Genomic DNA, 19589 nt, shown 5'->3' on the forward strand with positions numbered 1-19589 from the left:
ACCAATAATCTATAATCTCTATATGTAGATCTATCCATCTATCTCATTCCTTCTATCGATAGATAGATAGATATGGGATAGATAGAAGGAATGGGATAGATAGATATGGGATAGATAGGAATGGGATAGATAGATATATCTATGGATAGATGTAGATAGATATATGGATAGTTAGATATATGGATGGATACATAGATTTATCTATCCATATATCTATCTACATCTATACATAGTAATATAGATAGATATATGAATAGATGTATCTATCTCATTCCTTCTATCTATCCCATATCTATCTTTTCTATCCCCATTCCTTCTATCTATCTATAGATGGAATGAGATAGATATATTAGATAGAAGGAATGAGATAGATAGATGATAGAATAGATAGAAGGAATGAGATAGATGATAGAATAGATAGAAGGAATGAGATAGATAGATGATAGATAGATCTATAGATAGATAATATCTATTGATCTATGTATATATCTATCCATCCTTTTCCTTCTATGTATCTATAGATCTATCTATCTATCTATACATCTATCTATCTAGCTATAGATCTGTCTGTCTATCTCTGTGTAATGGAGTGTGGGTTGGACAAATATAAAAGAGGAGGTTGGACAATAAATATACATCTTTATTTAGCTTTCAAAAACGCATCCAAAAATGCATAAAAGCGCATTAAAAACGCATAAAAAACATGCCAAAAAAGCATAAAAAATGCATAAAAACGCGCCTGCGTTTTCTGCCAAGAGATGCGGATTCAGTGCAGAAAAATCCGCAGGCAAATCTGCAATGTGTGCACATACCCTTAGAGGTAACAACATCCTGCTGTGACAGGGATGAATTGATGTTCATATATTCCATAATGTCCTCGCTTCCTCCCAAGGCTAAGTGCACACGTTGCAGAATTGTCGCGGAAATTTCCGCGGCAATTCTGCAACTCCCTGCCGTGGGTATAACGCATGTGGAATTGGCATGCGTATTCCTGCTAAATACTAGCTTTTTACAAGGGTAATTAGCTTGCAGAATGCTAGTGTTTTCCAAGCGATCTGTAGCATCGCTTGGAAAACTGATTGACAGGTTGTCACACTTGTCAACCATAGTGTTTGATAAGTGTGACCAACTTTTTACTATTATGCTGCCTATGCCGCATCAATAGTAAAAAGATCTAATGTTAAAAATAATTTTTAAAAATAAAAAATCGTGATATTCTCACCTTCCAGTGTCCCTCGCAGCCTTCCCGCTCCTCGCGATGCTCCCGTTCCCAGTGATGCCTCGCGACTATGACCCCAGATGACATAGCATCACGCGAGACCGCTACCTCATCACAGGTCATTTTCGCAAGGCATCACTGGGAACGGGAGCATCGTGAGGAGTGGGAAGGCTGCCGGGGACTCCGGAAGGTGAGAATATCACGATTTATTATTTTAATTCTTTTTTTTTTTTTTACAATTATATGGTGCCCAGTCTGTGGAGGAGAGTCTCCTCTCCTCCACCTTGGGTACCAACCGCACATGATCCGCTTACTTCCCGCATGGCGGGCATAGCCCCATGCGGAAAGTAAGCGGATCAATGCATTCCTATGAGTGCAGAATCCCCGCCATTCCACACAAAGAATGAACATGCACCTATACTGATTGCAGACTTTCATCTCTAACCAAGACAAGCCCTTTAATTATAAAATGAAGCCCTGTAGCCAATCCTAGCAGCGTGCAATATACTTGCTATCAGTAAGTGTGCAAATCGCAGCCGTGCTTGAGGGGGGACCAAACTGAATTCTTGTCCTGGGTGCCAGAAGACCTAGATGCACCTCTGATTTCACTTACCGCCTCCAAAGCCCTGAAATTTACCGCTTTATATACAGCATGTTGTTCTGTGAACAGTATGCAAAATATTAAACACAATGTCAGAACTAATTACTCCTTACACAATAAGGCCGGCTTCACACTTGCGAGTTTTACGGACGTAAGAGCGCAGACACTTACAATAGCAAGGTGGCATTAACCCTTCATTACCCCATATCCCACCGCTACACGGGAATGGGAAGAGAGTGGCCAAGTGCCAGAATAGGCGCATCTTACAGATGTGCCTTTTCTGGGGTGGCTGGGGGCAGATATTTTTAGCCGGGGGGGGCCAATAACCGTGGACCCTCTCCAGGCTATTAATATCTGCCCTCAGTCACTGGCTTTACTACTCTGGCGGAGAAAATTGCGCGGGAGCCCACGCCAATTTTTTCCGCCATTTAACCCTTTATTTTAAGAGCTAGAACGGCCAAATTTTGCAGATACACACTACTGGCATTAGTAGTGTGGAATCTGCAAAAAAAATGGAGAGAAGACATGGTTTACTGTATGTAAACCATGTCTCAAATCATGTCGGATTTTAGGAAGGAGAAAGAAAAAGCCGGTAATTGAATTACCGGCTTTCAAGCTGTATAGCGCTGGAAAAAATATTAATATATATACATATATGTGGTGTCTACTGACTACATGTACATCACCCGATCTGTAAAAAACTTCAGAGCAGCCGATATAAATCTAATGGTTCCACAGATAGACAAGACTGGTCAGTAATGTGCACTGATAGATGTGACCCCAGCTGCAGGACCCCACAGATGAGGATACATCGCACGCACGCACGCACACCTCCTTTTTATATATAGGAAAGAAACATATATCCTCATCTGTGGGGTCCTGCAGCCAGGGTCACGTCTATCAGTGCACATTACTGACCAGCCTTGTCAGCATATATACTTGCCACATGTTGCATCCGTCGTGCGACGGGTGCGACGTGTTTTTGCAGTCCGTCGGGACAAAAAACCGTTGCTTGCGGCAGCGGATGCATTGTAAAACTGCATCCACTGCCCCCGTTGTGCTTTTACTTTACAGCATGCGTTGGTATGTCGGCCCGACGCACTGCGACGGGCCCGTACCGACGCTAGTGTGAAAATAGCCATACTTATTTGAGATCATACAGACATTGGACTGGTAGGATCCTGACCCCTGCTATAGGAGATATATGTATATATATATTGTAATGCAGTCCTATAGCCGGGATCAGGATCTCAGTCCAGTGTCTGTATGATCTCATATCAGTAAATCCAAGGTTGTAAACACAATACCCCATTATAAAACCTTTTATAAAAAAAAGTTATGGGTGAGTTTATACAGTATGATAAATAGCCAGACAGAAGAAAAAAGCATTACAAGTAAATGTGTATAGAAAATCACATATGGTTGCGGGCCCATGAACATATACTCAGTCTAGACAACAAGACCCCAAAGGGGGAGAGGGGAAAAAGAGAGGAGCAGACGAGCCAGGGGGTGTACTTTCTTCTTTAGATTGGTAATATTCTACCTCCCCCTCTTTCTTCTGTTTGCCTCTTTTCCTTTTCCCTCTTTGGAGTCTTGTCCAGACAAGAGTATTTTTTTAGGGTTACCAGGATACATTCAGGGGGCTATACCCATACACTGGCCTCTATACACACACCCACTGGCTGTTTCTATTTTCTTCTATTTAGCTCTTTGTTATGTATATCAGGGCTATACAAGTAGCAGCCCACAGACAGGGACATGCAGTGACCAGATTCTGAGGAGTGGGAGCTATTGCAAGTTCCATTATACAGTGTGGGAGCTACTGTGGGGGTCATTATACAGTGTGGGAGATAATGCAAGGGCTGTTATACAGTTTGGAGGCTGCTGTCGGGCCATCATACAGTTAGGGGTGTATATACAGTGTGGGAGCTACTGTGGGGGTCACTATACAGTGTTGGGACCACTGTGGGGGCTGTAAAGAGTTTGGGGCTACTGTGAAGGCACATAGACATTTTACTATGTAAGGGCACAATGGTGGCATTACTATGTGAAGCAGTATGAGGAACAATGCTTTTGTACCACACAGCAGATGCAGTAATAGGGACACATACGGCAGCAGCGGCTCAGTATTGGGGTATCAGGTGCTGTAATAGGGACACATACGGCAGCAGCGGCTCAGTTTTGGGATATCAGGTGCTGTAATAGGGACACATACGGCAGCAGCGGCTCAGTATTGGGATATCAGGTGAGCGAATGTCATAGACTGCGAGAAAGAGAACTATGATGCCATGGACTATAGCCCCCACAATGGATCTGCCCCATCCACCTCCCCTATGCCATGGACTATAGCCCCCACCCTGGATCTGCCCCATCCACCTCCCCTATGCCATGGACTATAGCCCCCACAATGGATCTGCCCCATCCACCTCCCCTATGCCATGGACTATAGCCCCCACAATGGATCTGCCCCATCCACCTCCCCTATGCCATGGACTATAGCCCCCACAATGGATCTGCCCCCATCCACCTTCCCTACAGCTCCTACCCAACCTCCCCACAGTCCCTATCCCTATTGCCTTTATACACTTGCTTTGGCAAAACTGATGTGCATCTGGTCCTGCCAATAAAGCTTCTTTGAATCTTGAATCTGTAACAGGGACACATACGGCAGCAGAGGCTCAGTATTGGGGTATCAGGTGCAGTAATAGGGACACATACGGCAGCAGCGGCTCAGTACGGGGTATCAGGTGCAGTAATAAGGACACATACGGCAGCAGCGGCTCAGTATTGGGGTATTAGGTGCTGTAATAGGGACACACGGCAGCAGCGGCTCAGTATCGGGGTATCAGGTGCTGTAATAGGGACACATACGGCAGCAGCGGCTCAGTATTGGGGTATCAGGTGCTGTAATAGGGACACATATGGCAGCAGCGGCTCAGTATTTGGGTATCAGGGGCAGTAATAGGGACACACGGCAGCAGCGGCTCAGTATTGGGGTATCAGGTGCTGTAATAGGGACACATGGCAGCAGCGGCTCAGTATTGGGGTATCAGGGGCAGTAATAGGGACACATACGGCAGCAGCGGTTCAGTATTGGGGTATTAGGGGCAGTAATAGGGACACATACGGAAGCAGCGGCTCAGTATTGGGGTATCAGGTGCAGTAATAGGGACACATGGCAGCAGTGGCTCAGTATTGGGGTATCAGCTGCAGTAATAGGGACACATACGGCAGCAGCGGCTCAGTATTAGGGGCAGTAATAGGGACACATATGGCAGCAGCGGCTCAGTATTTGGGGTATCAGCAGGATGAGGAGTTTGTTCAGGTTGGGAATAGATGGTGTTGGCTGGAATATGAGAAGTGAAATGTGTCTTTGTTGTATTCTCTGCAGCCGAGTCGTTGCTGGAAGAAGTTGTCATGTCGGTCTGGGCCAGATGGAAAAGACAGGAAAAGTGACGACTCCATCAGAAAGAACGTCAGCGGTAAGTCACCATCTGTAACTGTGCAGTGATCTATGTTCTGTTGGACTGGTATCTACCACTGTATGGTCACAATATGGCGGTAATATCAGTGTTTGTCTTTGTGGAGATTTTTTTTTAGTTACAGGACGATCATTGGCTGAGGTTCTTATACACACAATTACAGTGCCACCCCTGAGCTGAACCCCTAGCTACGCCTCTGCATCAAGGGTTAAAATGACGGTCCATTGGTAATATGCCAAGTCATACAGAACCTGGGAGTAATACAATGTAAAAGCCACCAACACCGCCGCCTGCTGGACGCACTGCTAGTGACAGGCTTGTGCTGTGCTCTCTGCAGGTCACATGATTTCTGGGAAAAGGAGGAAGCGAAACTGGGGGCGGCAGTGATCACAGACACAAGAAAAGAAACTGAGAAAAACAAAACTGATTCTAGCAGAGAAAATACCACAAATGACGGAGGTGTAAGGTAGGTGGATTGTGCTTTATGGTTCCGGGGCTTTGATTTCTCCAGGCAGACCCTGGAGCAGTCTGCATTGCTTGGGTTGTTTACTAATATAGCTAGAGTGGGGGAGGGGAGCTATCAGGCTCTATCCCCTGCAGACTATGTATCCATTCCACAATGTATCCTTCATAAACAACATGTTATTAGTGCTCAGCAGTGCTAAAGCCTGTAACATCTGCTAGAAGGTCAGTGGCATGGAGAACTTTATAATATATGTAGGAATTGTAAATATCCTAAAATAATTATGATGAAAATTGTTTGATAATTGTCAGTGAAGTTAATAGCTTTGCTATAAATTGTATTGCGGAAAGTTGAATGCTTGTGTGGAATCAATGGTTCTCTAACTATATTATTATTATTTATTTTTTTCTGTGGCTCTCCAGGACCCTGGTGGTCTCATTGAGGCTTATTAGACCTGATATTCCTTTTCTCACTAGAGATGTTGCTTGTAGTGTATATATTGTATCCTTGTGGAGTAACCTTCCGTGCACTGGCTTCCTGGTAAGTTTGCGGTGGGCTTGGACTTCTACTCAATAGCCAATGTGGTCTGGCAGAGCTGAACATTACCGCTCGGGGGTGGGACGCAGCAGGCTGGGGTGCAATGCCGACTGTCCAGTGATAGTGCAGTCCACAAGAGCAATGTGCAGGTGATGGCTACAGTCTACAGGAGTACAATCAGGGCCGGACTGGCAATTCTGGCAAATGCCAGAAGGGCCTGTCTGGTCATGAGCTGCCTTGTTGATATTGTTAAAGGGAACCTGTCACCCCGAAAATCGGGGGTGAGGTAATCCCACCGGCATCAGGGGCTTATCTGCAGCATTCTATAATGCTGTAGATAAGCCCCCGATGTTACCTGAAAAAGGAGAAAAAGACGTTAGATTATACTCACCCAGGGGCGGTCCCGCTGCTGGTCTGGTCAGATGGGCGTCTCCGGTCCGCTGCGGCGCCTCCTATCTTCTTTCCATGACGTCCTCTTCTGATCTTCGGCCACGGCTCCGGCGCAGGCGTACTTTGCTCTGCCCTGTTGAGGGCAGACAAAGTACTGCAGTGCGCAGGCGCCGAGCCTCTGACCTTTCCGGCGCCTGCGCACTGCTGTACTATCCTCTGCCCTCAACAGGGCAGAGCAAAGTACGCCTGCGCCGGAGCCGTGGCTGAAGATCAGAAGAGGACGTCATGGAAAGAAGATGGGAGGCGACGCAGCGGACCGGAGACGCCCATCTGACCAGACCAGCAGCGGGACCGCCCCTGGGTGAGTATAATCTAACGTCTTTTTCTCCTTTTTCAGGTAACATCGGGGGCTTATCTACAGCATTATAGAATGCTGCAGATAAGCCCCTGATGCCGGTGGGATTACCTCACCCGCGATTTTCGGGGTGACAGGTTCCCTTTAACAGAATCGGTGTTCTCAAGATACCCATACTGTTAAGAGTTGTGACGGAACACAAAGTCGCTGACGCCGACACCCCAACAGCCACGGGAATCATTAGAGATATTTGTCTGGTAGTAAATCTTGCTTTCCTCCTTTCAGGGTAATATTGGTAATATATCCCATCTGGTGCTTGGGAATGGGGACAATATGTGCCTGTGTGATTTCAAATGCCAGGGCTGAAAATTAGTCCCAGTCCTGAGTACAATGACTTGTATGCAACTCAAAATATTCTCCGGGACAGGGACAGTAGTTTAAGAGTTAAAGGAGTAGGTAATAGGAGGTGGGTTTCAAACTACCTCCGGACCCCCATATCCCGTGATTTACTATGATGCAGTCACTATATAGAAAGAACAGTCAGCAATCAAACGGTCGTCATCAGAGAAAATAAATAACAGGTAAGCTTTACATTAGGTAATTAAAAAAATTGTATGTTTAGTAACCTGTATGCAGACGGCCTTCAGAGAGGAAGTGGACTGGAACTCTAGTGCCACCTATTGGAAGCAGAAATCCGAAAAGTCAATATTTACCCCTTAAAGGGAAGCTGTCATGTGAAAAAACACTAATAACCTGCAGACATGGGGTTAATCTGTAGGTTAATTGCACTAAGACCCCCACTGCTAGGAGGAAATTATTCTTCCTAGTAGCATTCAGGTTTCATTCACGGGGTGGGGGGGGGTCTTAGGGTTAGGATCCCTAGGGTTTGGGTTAGGGTTAGCGTTTGGCTTAGGGTTAGAGTTTGGGTTAGGATCCCTAGGGTTAGATCCACATAAAGAATGAAGGTGGCACTCACCCAGATGTTGCTAGATAGTGATGTCCTTTATTCAGAAAATGAATGAACGAACATGAGGCAGAGAGTCGGCTGGTAACAGATCGGGTGCGGGAAGGAGGTGAGGGACGACGGCCGTTTCACGCTTGCGCGCTTCTACGGGTCCAATGTCTGATACTTAGCCACCCTAGTGCCTTCCTAATCTGTGTTTCTTTGCATCCCTAGAGTTAGGGTTTGTGTTAGGGTTAGAGTTTGGGTTAGAGTTAGGATCCCTAGGGTTACTAGGGATCCTAACCCTAGGTATTTCTGTTTTATAGTGGGTTTTCTAGTTGATTTTGATGATTGGCAGCTGTCACACCTCATCATGCGTTTCAAAAACGCAAACGCAGGAAAAAATGCATGTAAACGTGTCAAAACGCTGCGTTTGTGTTAAAACATGCAAAAACACATGCATTTAAACGCGTTTTTTCACCAAATGCGTTTGCGTTTAAAACGCTGCGTTTTTAAACGCAAATGTGAAACCAGCCTTAGACGCTGTGAATCCGCACGGTTCAGTGATCACATGTGGTTGACCTGCGTTCAATAGCCGGCAGCGCTTTGGGGCTGCTTACAAAATGCTGCCAATTCATGATCGTGTGCACCTACCCCAATGCTGAGCCACTGTCAGTGAGTGACATGCGTGCAGTTACAGCCGCCATTCTCTATAGAGAGAGCAATTAATGAACCCGCACCGCCACTGTGACTGAAACCCAAATGCTACCTGCAGGAATAAAGTGAATTTCCTCCGGTCAGCAGGGCTCTAAGTGCAGGTGCCAGGGAGGTTAACCCCATCACTCCCGAAACAGTTTTCACTTTCATGACCGGGCCAAATTTTACAATTCTGACCACTGTCACTTTATGAGGTTATAACTCTGGAACGCTTCAACAGATCCTGGTGATTCTGAGAACTGTTTTCTGGTGACATATTGCACTTCATGACAGTGATAAAATTTACTCAATATGAGTTGTGTTTATTTGTGAAAAAAACGGAAATTTGGCCAATTTTGAAAATTTTGCAATTTTCAATCTTTGAATTGTTATGCTCTTAAACCAGAGAGATATGTCACACAAAATAGTTAATAAATAACATTTCCCACATGTCAGCTTTACAGCAGCACATTTTTTGACACATTTTTTGTTAGGAAGTTAGAAGAGTTAAAAGTTGACCAGCGATTTCTAATTTTTACAACACAAAATTATTTTTTAGGGACCACCTCACATTTGAAGTTACTTTGAGGAGCCTATATGACAGAAAATACCCAAAAGTGACACCATTCTAAAAACTGCATTCCTTAACTTGCTCAAAACCACATTCAAGAAGTTTATTAACCCTTCAGGTGCTTCATAGAAATTTTTGAAATGTGAAAGGAAAAAAAATGAAAATTTAACTTTTTGTCTCAAAAATTTTACTTTAGAGCCAAATATTTTTATTTTTACAAGGGTTATAGGAAAAAATGGAGCCCAAAATTTTTGCAATTTCTCCTGAGCATGCCGATACCTTATGTAGAAGAAAACCACTCTTTTGGGCACATGGCGGGGATCGGAAGGGAAGGAGCACCATTTTACTTTTTGAATGTAAAATTGGCTGGAATAATTAGCGGCCGCTATGTGCGTTTGGAAAGCCCCTGATGTGTCAGAAAAGTGGAAACTCCACATAAGTGACACCATTTTGGAAACTAGATCCCTCAGGGAACTTGCCTTGATTTGTGGTGAGCACCTTGAAACCCCAGGTGCTTCACACAAGTTTGTAACATTGGACCATGATAATAAAAAAAAATCACATTTTCCCCACAAAAATGTTTTTAGTCCCAAATTTTGCATTGTATAAGGGCTACAGGAGAATTTACACTGTGCAATATTTTGTGCAAATTCTCCCGAATACACTGATAGCTCATATGTAGGAGAAAACTACTGTTTAGGCGCACTGCAGGGCTTGGAAGGGAAGGAGTGTAATTTGTTGTGCAATTTCTCCTGAATACTCAGATATCACATATGTGGGGGTAAAATACTATTTAGACTCACGGCAGAGATAAGAAAATGAGTGTTTTGGCAAATAGCCCTCCATCCCTCCTGAGTCTCACTTTATGGCTAAACAGTACTGTTATAAAGGAGGCATCCTGGAGCGCAGAATTTTCTATAATGGTTAGCAGACTCCATATACAGAGCTCCTAAGTGCTAGAGGAGCAGAATCCCCCCTCAAGTGACCCCATTTTGGAAATGATACCCCTTTAGGATTTATCTATAGGTATCATGATGATTTTGACTCCATGGGAGTTTTCCAGAAATAAGTAGCAGTGGATGTTGCTGAGTGAAAATCACAAACTGCCGTTGTAGTGCCCGCACATTGTTCCCAGCTTATGCACCTGTAAATTAGGCAGGCTCTCATCGCTGCAGAAATCACAAACGTGGATGCTAAATGTGGATTGGACACACTGGGGCTCAGAACGGAGGGGGCATTTGGATTTGAGAGCTCAGAATTTGCTGAATTTCTTTTGGGGGGCGAGTATCCATTTCTTGTTTCCAGAACCTTTGTGCTACCAGTAACGTGGAAACCCCCTGTATTTCCGTTAACAGATGACGGACCTGAGTGGGGACTTGCTTTTTTGTGGTTTGAGTTGAAGATTTTATTTGGAACATTTTACATAACAATTTGGATCACATTTATCCGGTACTCTACGCTGAGCACTTACATCGGGGTTTCCCTTTAAATTTTCAAGTGACGCAAGTTAGATGACATCCTCGAAGGGAGCTACTCACTTTAATTAAGCAGCAGAGTTACTCTGGACTCCGTCTGGCCTCTGTTCAGCATTGTCCTTTTTTTTGGAGGTGTAGAAAACTGTGTCCAATGGCACTTTTATGTATTCCTAATAAAAAAACGGACACTGCCGGATCACTGGCCAGACAGAGTCCACAGTGTGTCCAGCTGCCTCATTATAGAAAATCTTCTGCAGGAGGTTTCTTCCGAATCACGTTTTTCAGAGATTTACACGGAAACTCCGGTGTAAGCACTCACCGCAGAGCGCAGGATGAATGTGAGCCGAGACTTACTGTGATCTTTGGTAAGCGGAAAGAAAAAATTAACAACAGGTGACAAATTGGTTTTATTTCTTTTTTTTACACTGTTTCTCGTGCTGTATAAGTGATTAGATGACTTTATTCTTCGAATTGGTGCGATTACAGCGATACTAGATTTATATCGGGTATTTATGTATGATTCCTGTCACACACTAAAAGACCCTTTTTTGTTTTCAAAAACTAGTTTTTTGCTTCACCATATTTTTAGAGCTATAATTTTTCCATATTTCTGCTAACAAAGTCATGGGATGGCTTATTTTTTTGTGGGACAAGTTGATGTTTTTATTGGTACCATTTTCGGGCTCATGACATTTTTTTGATCGCTTTCTATTCCGATTTTTGGGAGGCAGAAAACAAAAACCAACAATTCAAGAATTTTTTTTTTTGCTCTTCCGTGTATTATATTGATAAGGCAGTTTTATTCTTCGGATCAGTACAATTACATCGATACCTCATTTATATCAGGTTTTTTATTTCATTTTGGCGCTTTTACACAATAAAACTATTTTATAGAAAAAAATAATTATTTTTGCATCGCATTATTCTGAGATCTATAACTCTTATTTCTCGGCTGATGGAGGTGTATGGCAGCTTGATTTTTGCGGGACAAGATGACGGTTTTAGTGATGCCATATTTATTTACAGTTGTCTTTTTTATCATGTTTTATTCCACTTTTTGTTCAGCAGTATTCTAATAAAGCATTGTTTTTTGCCTTGTTTTTAATTATTTATTTTTTCAATACAGTGTTCACTAAAGGGGTTAACTAGTGAAACAGTTTAGGTCAGGTCATTCCGGATGCGGCAATACCAAATATGTGTACGTGTGTGGGGAAAGTATTCAGACCCCTTTAAATTTTTTACTCTTTGTTCTATTGCAGCCATTTGGTAAATTGGAAAAAAACAGAAATGTAGAAACTTTTGAAAATTTATTAAAAAAGAAAAACTGAAATATTACATGGTCATAAGTATTCAGACCCTTTGCTCAGTATTGAGTATCACCCTTTTGAGCTAGTACAGCCATGAGACTTCCAGGGAATGATGCAACAAGTTTTTCTCCCCTGGATTTGGGGATCATCTGCCATTCTTCCATGCAGATCCTCTCCAGTTCTGTCAGGTTGGATGGTGAACGTTGGTGGACAGCCATTTTCAGGTCTCTCCAGGATATCTCTGTACTTGGCCGCGCGGATTCATGTTTTTCCTTCAATGGCAACCAGTCGTCTTTTACAACTTTTTTTTTCTTTTTACTTAGTCCCACTATGGAACTTTCACTTTCTGCAGTCTGATCGCAGTTATAAGGTATAGCGATGGTAGAGTAGCATAGGCTATAAGGTATAGCAATCAGCCAAGGAAACACAAGTTCGTTACCGTAGATTATACACTGCACATGATCTAACTAACTTCCTTGCGCCTGGTGACCCAGAGGGCAGAAGGGCTTTCTTCCCTCTAGCTGCTCTCTAAATGCTGCGATCTCGCCGAATGCAACATTTAGGGGGTTAAATTGCCGGAAGTGGTGCTGGCAACGCGCCTTACACTGAGAGCCGGGTGTCAGCTGCCAGTATGAGCTGTCACCCGGTGGCGATCGATGACTCACAGCCCCCTGTGCGCTGGAGATGGCCATCACGTATATGTACTGCATCGGTCGGGAAGTCCTTCCACGACATACATGTACTAATGAGGAATGGGTTCAGAACAATATCCACAGGTTAGCTTTTTTACGTGATGGGCTTCCTTTAACCCCTTAGTGACAGAGCCAATTTGGTACTTAATGACCGAGCCAATTTTTACAATTCTGACCACTGTCACTTTATGAGGTTACTCTGGAACACTTTAACGGATCCCGCTGATTCTGAGATTGTTTTTTCGTGACATATTGTACTTCATGTTAGTGGTAACATTTCTTCGATATTACTTGCGATTATTTATGAAAAAAACAGAAATATGGCAAATTTTTAAAATTTTGCAATTTTCAAACTTTGTATTTTTATGCCCTTAAATGAGAGAGATATGTCACGAAAAATAGTTAATATATAACATTTCCCACATGTCTACTTTACATCAGCATAATTTTGGAAACAAAATTTTTTTTTGTTAGGGAGTTATAAGGGTTAAAAGTTGACCAGCAATTTCTCATTTTTACAACACCATTTTTTTTAGGGACCACATCACATTTGAAGTCATTTTGATGGGTCTATATGATAGAAAATAACAAAGTGTGACACCATTCTAAAAACTACACCCCTCAGGGTATGTTAACACGTCCGGATTTTTAGCGTTTTTTTTGCGGAATTTCGCTATAAAAACGCTATAATTCCGCATCAAAAACGCTAAAAATATGCATCCTATCATTTAGAATGCATTCTGGATTTTTTGTTCAGATGGATGCGTTTTTTACCGCAAAAAAAACGCATTCCGCAAAAAAAATGGACATGCTCATTCTTTTTGCGGATTTTTTGCGGATTTCTTAGCCAAAATGACTTTCAGGAAAAAAAAAAAAAACAAAACGCAAAAATTCCGCAAAAAATCCGCAAAAAAAACCGCGAAAAATCCGCGCGGGAAAAAAACGCGATTTTCTGCCAGAATTCTCCGGATTTTGTCAGGAAAAAAACCTGACGTGTGCACATACCCTCAAGGTTCTCAAAACCACATTCAAGAAGTTTATTAACCCTTTACGTGCTTCACAGGAACTGAAACAATGTGGAAGGAAAAATGTACATTTAACTTTTTTTTTTGCAAACATCTTAATTCAGAACCATTTTTTTTTTATTTTCACATGTGTAAAAACAGAAATGTAACCATAAATTTTGTTATGCAATTTCTCCTGAATACGCCAATACCCCATATGTGGGGGTAAACCACTGTTTGGGCGCACCGCAGAACTTGGAAGTGAAGGAGCGCCATTTGACTTTTTCAATGCAGAATTAGCAGGAATTGAGATCGGACGCCATGTCACGTTTAGAGAGCCCCTGATGTACCTAAACAGTGGAAACTCCCCACAAGTGACACCATTTTGGAAACTAGACCCCTTAAGGAACTTATCTAGATGTGTGGTGAGCACTTTGACCCCCCAAGTGCTTCACAGAAGTTTATAACGTAGAGCCGTGAAAATAAAAAATCGCATTTTTTCTACAAAAATGATCTTTTTGCCCAAAATTTTTTATTTTCACAAGGGTAACAGGAGAAATTAGACCACAAAAGTTGTTGTGCAATTTCTCCTGAGTACGTCGATACCCAATATGTGGGGGTAAACCACTGTTTGGGCGCACCGCAGAGCTTGGAAGAGAAGGAGTGCCGTTTTACTTTTTCAATGTAAAATTGGCTGGAATTGAGATTGGACGCCATGTCGCGTTTGGAGAGCCCCTGATGTGCCTAAACAGTGGAAACCCCCCACAAGTGACACCATTTTGGAAACTAGACCCCTTAAGGAACTTATCTAGATGTGTGGTGAGAACTTTGAATGCCCAAGTGCTTCACAGAAGTTTAGAATGCAGAGTCGTGAAAATAAAAAATATTTTTTTTTCCACAAAAAAGATATTGTAGCCCCCAAGTTTTTTATTTTCACAAGGGTAACAGGAGAAATTGGAATGCAATAGTTGTTGTCCAATTTATCCTGAGTACGCTGATTCGCCATATGTGGGGGTAAACCACTATTTGGGCGCACGGCAGAGCTCGGAAGGGAAGGAGCGCCGTTTTGGAATGCAGACTTTGATAGAATGGTTTGTGGGCGTTATGTTGCGATTGCAGAGCCCCTGATGTACCTAAACAGTAGTAACCCCCCACAAGTAACCCCATTTTGGAAACTAGACCCCCAATGAACTTATATAGATGTGTGGTGAGAACTTTGAATGCCCAAGTGCTTCACAGAAGTTTATAATGCAGAGTCATAAAAATAAAAAATATTTTTTTTTTGCCACAAAAAAGATTTTGTAGCCCCCAAGTTTTTATTTTCACAAGGGTAACAGGAGAAATTGGACCCCAGAAGTTGTTGTCCAATTTATGCCGAGTACGCTGATGCCCCATATGTGGGGGTAACCCACTGTTTGGGCGCACGGCAGAGCTCAGAAGGGAGGGAGCACCATTTGACTTTTTGAGCGCAAAATTGGCTGTCGTGTTTGGAGACCCCCTGATGTACCTAAACAGTGGAAACCCCCCAATTCTAGCTCCAACCCTAACCCCAACACACCCCTAACCCTAATCCCAACCCGATCCATAATCCTAATCACTATCCCTAACGATAATCACAACCCTTACCCCAAAACAACCCTAATGTCAACCCTAACCATAACCCTAATCAAAACCCTAAATCCAACACACCCCTAATCCTAATCTCAACCCTAACCTCAAACCTAACCCTAATCCCAATGCACCCCTAATCCCAACCCTAACCTTAACCCTAATCCCAAACCTAACCCTAATCCCAAGCGTAACCCTAATGCCAACCCTAACCCTAATCCAAACCTTAACTCTAATCCCAACTCTAACCCTAACTTTAGCCCCAACCCTAGCCCTAACCCTAACCCTAGCCCTAAGGCTACTTTCACACTTGCGTCGTTTGGCATCCGTCGCAATCCGTCGTTTTGGACAAGAAACGGATCCTGCAAATGTACCCGCAGGATGCGTTTTTTGCCCATAGACTTGTAATGCCGAGGGATCGTGACGGATGGCCACACTTTGTGTCCGTCGTGCACTGGATCAGTGTTTTGGCGGACCGTCAGCACAAAAAAACGTTCAATGTAACGTTTTTTTGTACGTCGCATCCGCCATGTCTGACCGCGCATGCGTGGCCGTATCTCTGCCCCCTCCTCCCCAGGACATAGATTGGGCAGCGGATGCGTTGAAAAACTACATCCGCTGCCCACGTTGTGCACAATTTTCACAACGTGCATCGGTATGTCGGGCCGATGCATTGTGACGGTCCTGTACCGACGTAAGTGTGAAAGAAGCCTAACCCTAAATTTAGCGCCAACCCTAACCCTAAATTTAGCCCCAAGCCTAACCCTAAATTTAGCCCCAACCCTAGCCCCAACCCTAACCCAAATCCGACTCTGGGGGGCGCTATTCACTTTTTCCACAGCGCCGTTAATTAATGGCGCTGTGGTTTAAGTACCCTTAGCGGCCGCCGTTAAAAGGCGTATCGACGGTCGCTAAGGGGTTAAATAGGTCTTGCCACATGACTCAGGGTAAGAAGCTAATCCATAAACTCCATTTGCAAACACGTGTTTTGGAGTGTTTACCACTCAGTAGTATAAAGCATAAAAACGGCTGTCACTGGTTGAGAGGCTCTGATAATGGATCGAAGAGGAGAAGTTTCTGTAATGTTTTATATAATGAAATTGAACAGTTATAGCAGAGAATTTATGAAGATTAGAGTGTGAAAGTCAGAGCTCAATTTGTGTAGATTTTTACAATCTCATGCAGTCTTACTACTATGATTAATAATCTATATTTATTTGTAGATGGCTGCTGGTCATGCCCGGGCCACAAGAAAGTTGAAGCCATGGCTGGTGGAACAGATTGAAAGTGGAAGGTACTCTGGGCTTACATGGGATGATGTACAGAAAACATGCTTCCGAATCCCATGGAAACATGCAGGCAAACAAGACTTTCGTCAGGATGAAGATGCTGCCATCTTTAAGGTGCCTTATTTTATCCACCTATAAAATGTATTTTTTTCACTCAAATTCCATTGAATTTATTGTTTTTGGCTTAGTTAATGAATTCTGTTTTTTTGTTGTTGTTTCTTTATGTAATTAGGCATGGGCTATGTACAAGAAAAAATACAAAAGTGGAGAAAAAGTTGATGCGGCAGCATGGAAAACAAGACTTCGCTGTGCTCTAAACAAGAGCCCAGAATTCCAAGAACTTCGTGAAAGGTCACATTTGGATATATCTGAGCCATACAAGGTGTATCGAATCGTTCCTCCTGAAGAGCAAGGTGAGGGCCTCAATCATAGCTAAGTAGATGATGCAATCTCATGTTTACATTGCTGGACATGTAGGCCCCGATTCATCACAAGCGGCGCATGCAGGGGCAGGGTGGCATGTGAGGCACTTGATTCCTCAAGAGGTTCACACCTCATAAAGAACCCGGGAAGGCCTGTGGTGCCATGCACCTCGCCACAAATCTTACAGTCAGAGAGTGGCGTATGGAACTTTAATGAATCGTGGTGTTATGAATTTGATAAGTGGCGTTCGCCACACCCCGCAATGCCTCGTCACGCCCAGCTCCATCCACTTTAGCAGAATCGGGTGTGAAAACATCAGAAGTCACACAATTTTTGTGTAGCTTTGTGTTGCGCTAATATTTTTAGATTTTTACAAAGCTTTGATGGATTGTGGCCATAGGGTAGATGTAAATTACAGTAGATTTTGCATTATATCCAAGCGTAGTATAGGTAACTTATGCTACACATGAAAAAAAGTGTCAAGCTTTTTTTATTCTAATACTGTTCAAAAAAATTTCATGAATTCTTTGTAAATGCATTCAAATGAGGTTATTAACAGGTTGCATGAATATAAGGGAACAGAAGATTACCATATCACTACCTTATTAGTATTTAAAATAGATATGGGGCATTGAAATTAATGAAATACACAATTCATGGTTACAAGGTGAATTTTACAAAAACCTTCCATGCATTTACTGGGAATTATTATGACAAACCATTATTACATGGGCCAAAGTACATAACTAGTAAATAACTAGATTTATTGCTATTTCAAGTAGGGCGCTTTCTTTTGGCCTGCAGTTTGTAGTGTAGCTCTGGAGCGTCTCTCTTTGTTTGAATCAGATTTTTATTAAACATTTTCAAAACAGACTTTCACTATCAATCCCACTCTATCCCAGCTATTCCCATCCAACTCTCAGATTCAAGAAAAAAGTAATTCAATTGGTTATTCCAGGTTTCTTCAAAGAAGTGTTTGCATGTCCATTGTTTCCTGTAATAAGGTAGTCCTGGTCCAATCCTTTTCTCCCTACCTCACTCTCCCCAAAAAATGTATGTTCACGATGTAAAATAAAATACTTTTATACACAACTTTTTTGTTCATTTGTTTCCCCCCTCTGGGCAAGTAATACAATTCTTCCAGAATTCTGTCATAGTCAAGCACACCCTAGATGTCTCATTGTATCCCTTTGCTATAACTTAGTTATTATATTCCAACTCTGACTTTCCTGGCTACTGTGATTTATTCCCATAGTCATCCTTGGGAAATGCTACCCAAGGCACCTGATCATATATTGATGTATGAATCTGAGATGTCCCTACCTAGTAAGTGCGTTCATCAGCATTCTCTGCCTTTCAGTGTTAAAGGGGCTATGTCTGGAAAATCCAGCCATGGAGCCCACAATGTTTCAAATTTAAGAGGAGTTCCTCCTTTCTGGAACACAAATTACTCAAGATGAAGCACACAGTTAACTTTAGGAATGTATTCTTGTGTTAGGGGGGTGGCGTCTTTCCATTGAAAAACAACTACCGTATATACTCAAGTATAAGCTGAGATTTTCAGCCCATTTTTTTAGGCTGAAAGTGCTTCTCTTGGCTTATACTTGAGTCATTGTCCCGGGGGTCAGAGGGGGAGGGGGAGCGGCAGCTGTCCATTATACTCACCTGTTCCCAGCGCATCTCTGCATGTCCCTGGTTCTCTGGGCGCCAGCAGCTCTTCCGGTGTTCAGCGGTCACATGGTACCACTCATTAAAGTAATGAATATGGATGCGACTCCACTCCCATACGGGTGGAGCCGCATATTCATTAATTTAATGAGCAGTACCCTGTGACCGCTCAACACAGGAAAAAGCTGCTGGCCCGGGACGACGGAGAAGCAGAGACCGCTCCGGGAGGGTGAGTATAACGGGGGAGGGTGAGCCATACGATATTCACCTGTCCCCCGTTCCACCGCCGGGCTCCATCTTCCCTGTCCTCTGGCTGTGACGTTCAGGTCAGAGGGCGCGATGACGTTGTTAGTGCGCGCCGCCCACTGCCTGAACAGTGAGAGAGCCGGAAGACAGTGCGGCGCACGGCGGTGGAACGGGGACAGGTGAATATCGCAAGTGCCGGGAGCCTGAGCGACGAAAGGTGAGTATGTCATTTTTTTTTTTTTCTTCATCGCAGCAGCAACAGCATATGGGGCATAATGTATGGAGCATCTTATGGGGTCATAATCAACCTTTATGCAGGATTGTATGGGGCATAATCTATGGAGCATCTTATGGGGCCATCAACCTTTGTGCAGCATTAGATGGGGCATAATATTCTATAAAGCATCTTAAAGGGCCATCATTAACTTTTTGTGCATTATATGGGGCATATTTTAATATGGAGCATCTTATGGGGCCCATCATGAACTTTGTGGAGCATTATATGGGGCGTATTTTGTATTGAGCATCTTATGGGGTCCATCATGGAGCATTATATGGGGCTCCTGATTCAATATAGATATTCAAAAACACTTAACCTACTGATGTCTCAATTAATGTTA

At 43.2% G+C, this 19589-nt stretch overlaps 1 protein-coding gene across 3 annotated transcripts in view; it reads left to right on the top strand.

The window, feature by feature from the left end:
* The first annotated feature begins 5634 nt into the window (after nucleotides 1-5634).
* IRF9 (interferon regulatory factor 9) overlaps nucleotides 5635-19589 on the top strand; it is an 87140-nt gene continuing 73185 nt past the window's right edge. For 2 of the 3 annotated variants that reach the window (XM_069761914.1, XM_069761930.1), the window contains exons 1-3: nucleotides 5635-5768; nucleotides 16567-16746; nucleotides 16865-17045. In XM_069761914.1, coding sequence (XP_069618015.1) covers nucleotides 16567-16746; nucleotides 16865-17045 — 361 coding nt within the window. In that variant the 5' untranslated portion in view covers nucleotides 5635-5768. Of the gene's footprint in view, nucleotides 5769-7504; nucleotides 7629-16566; nucleotides 16747-16864; nucleotides 17046-19589 lie in introns of those variants that run through there. The other variant, XM_069761922.1, reaches the window with a different exon arrangement.

The sequence above is a fragment of the Ranitomeya imitator genome, chromosome 1 (assembly GCF_032444005.1).
Source record: "Ranitomeya imitator isolate aRanImi1 chromosome 1, aRanImi1.pri, whole genome shotgun sequence".
Lineage (NCBI taxonomy): Eukaryota > Metazoa > Chordata > Amphibia > Anura > Dendrobatidae > Ranitomeya > Ranitomeya imitator.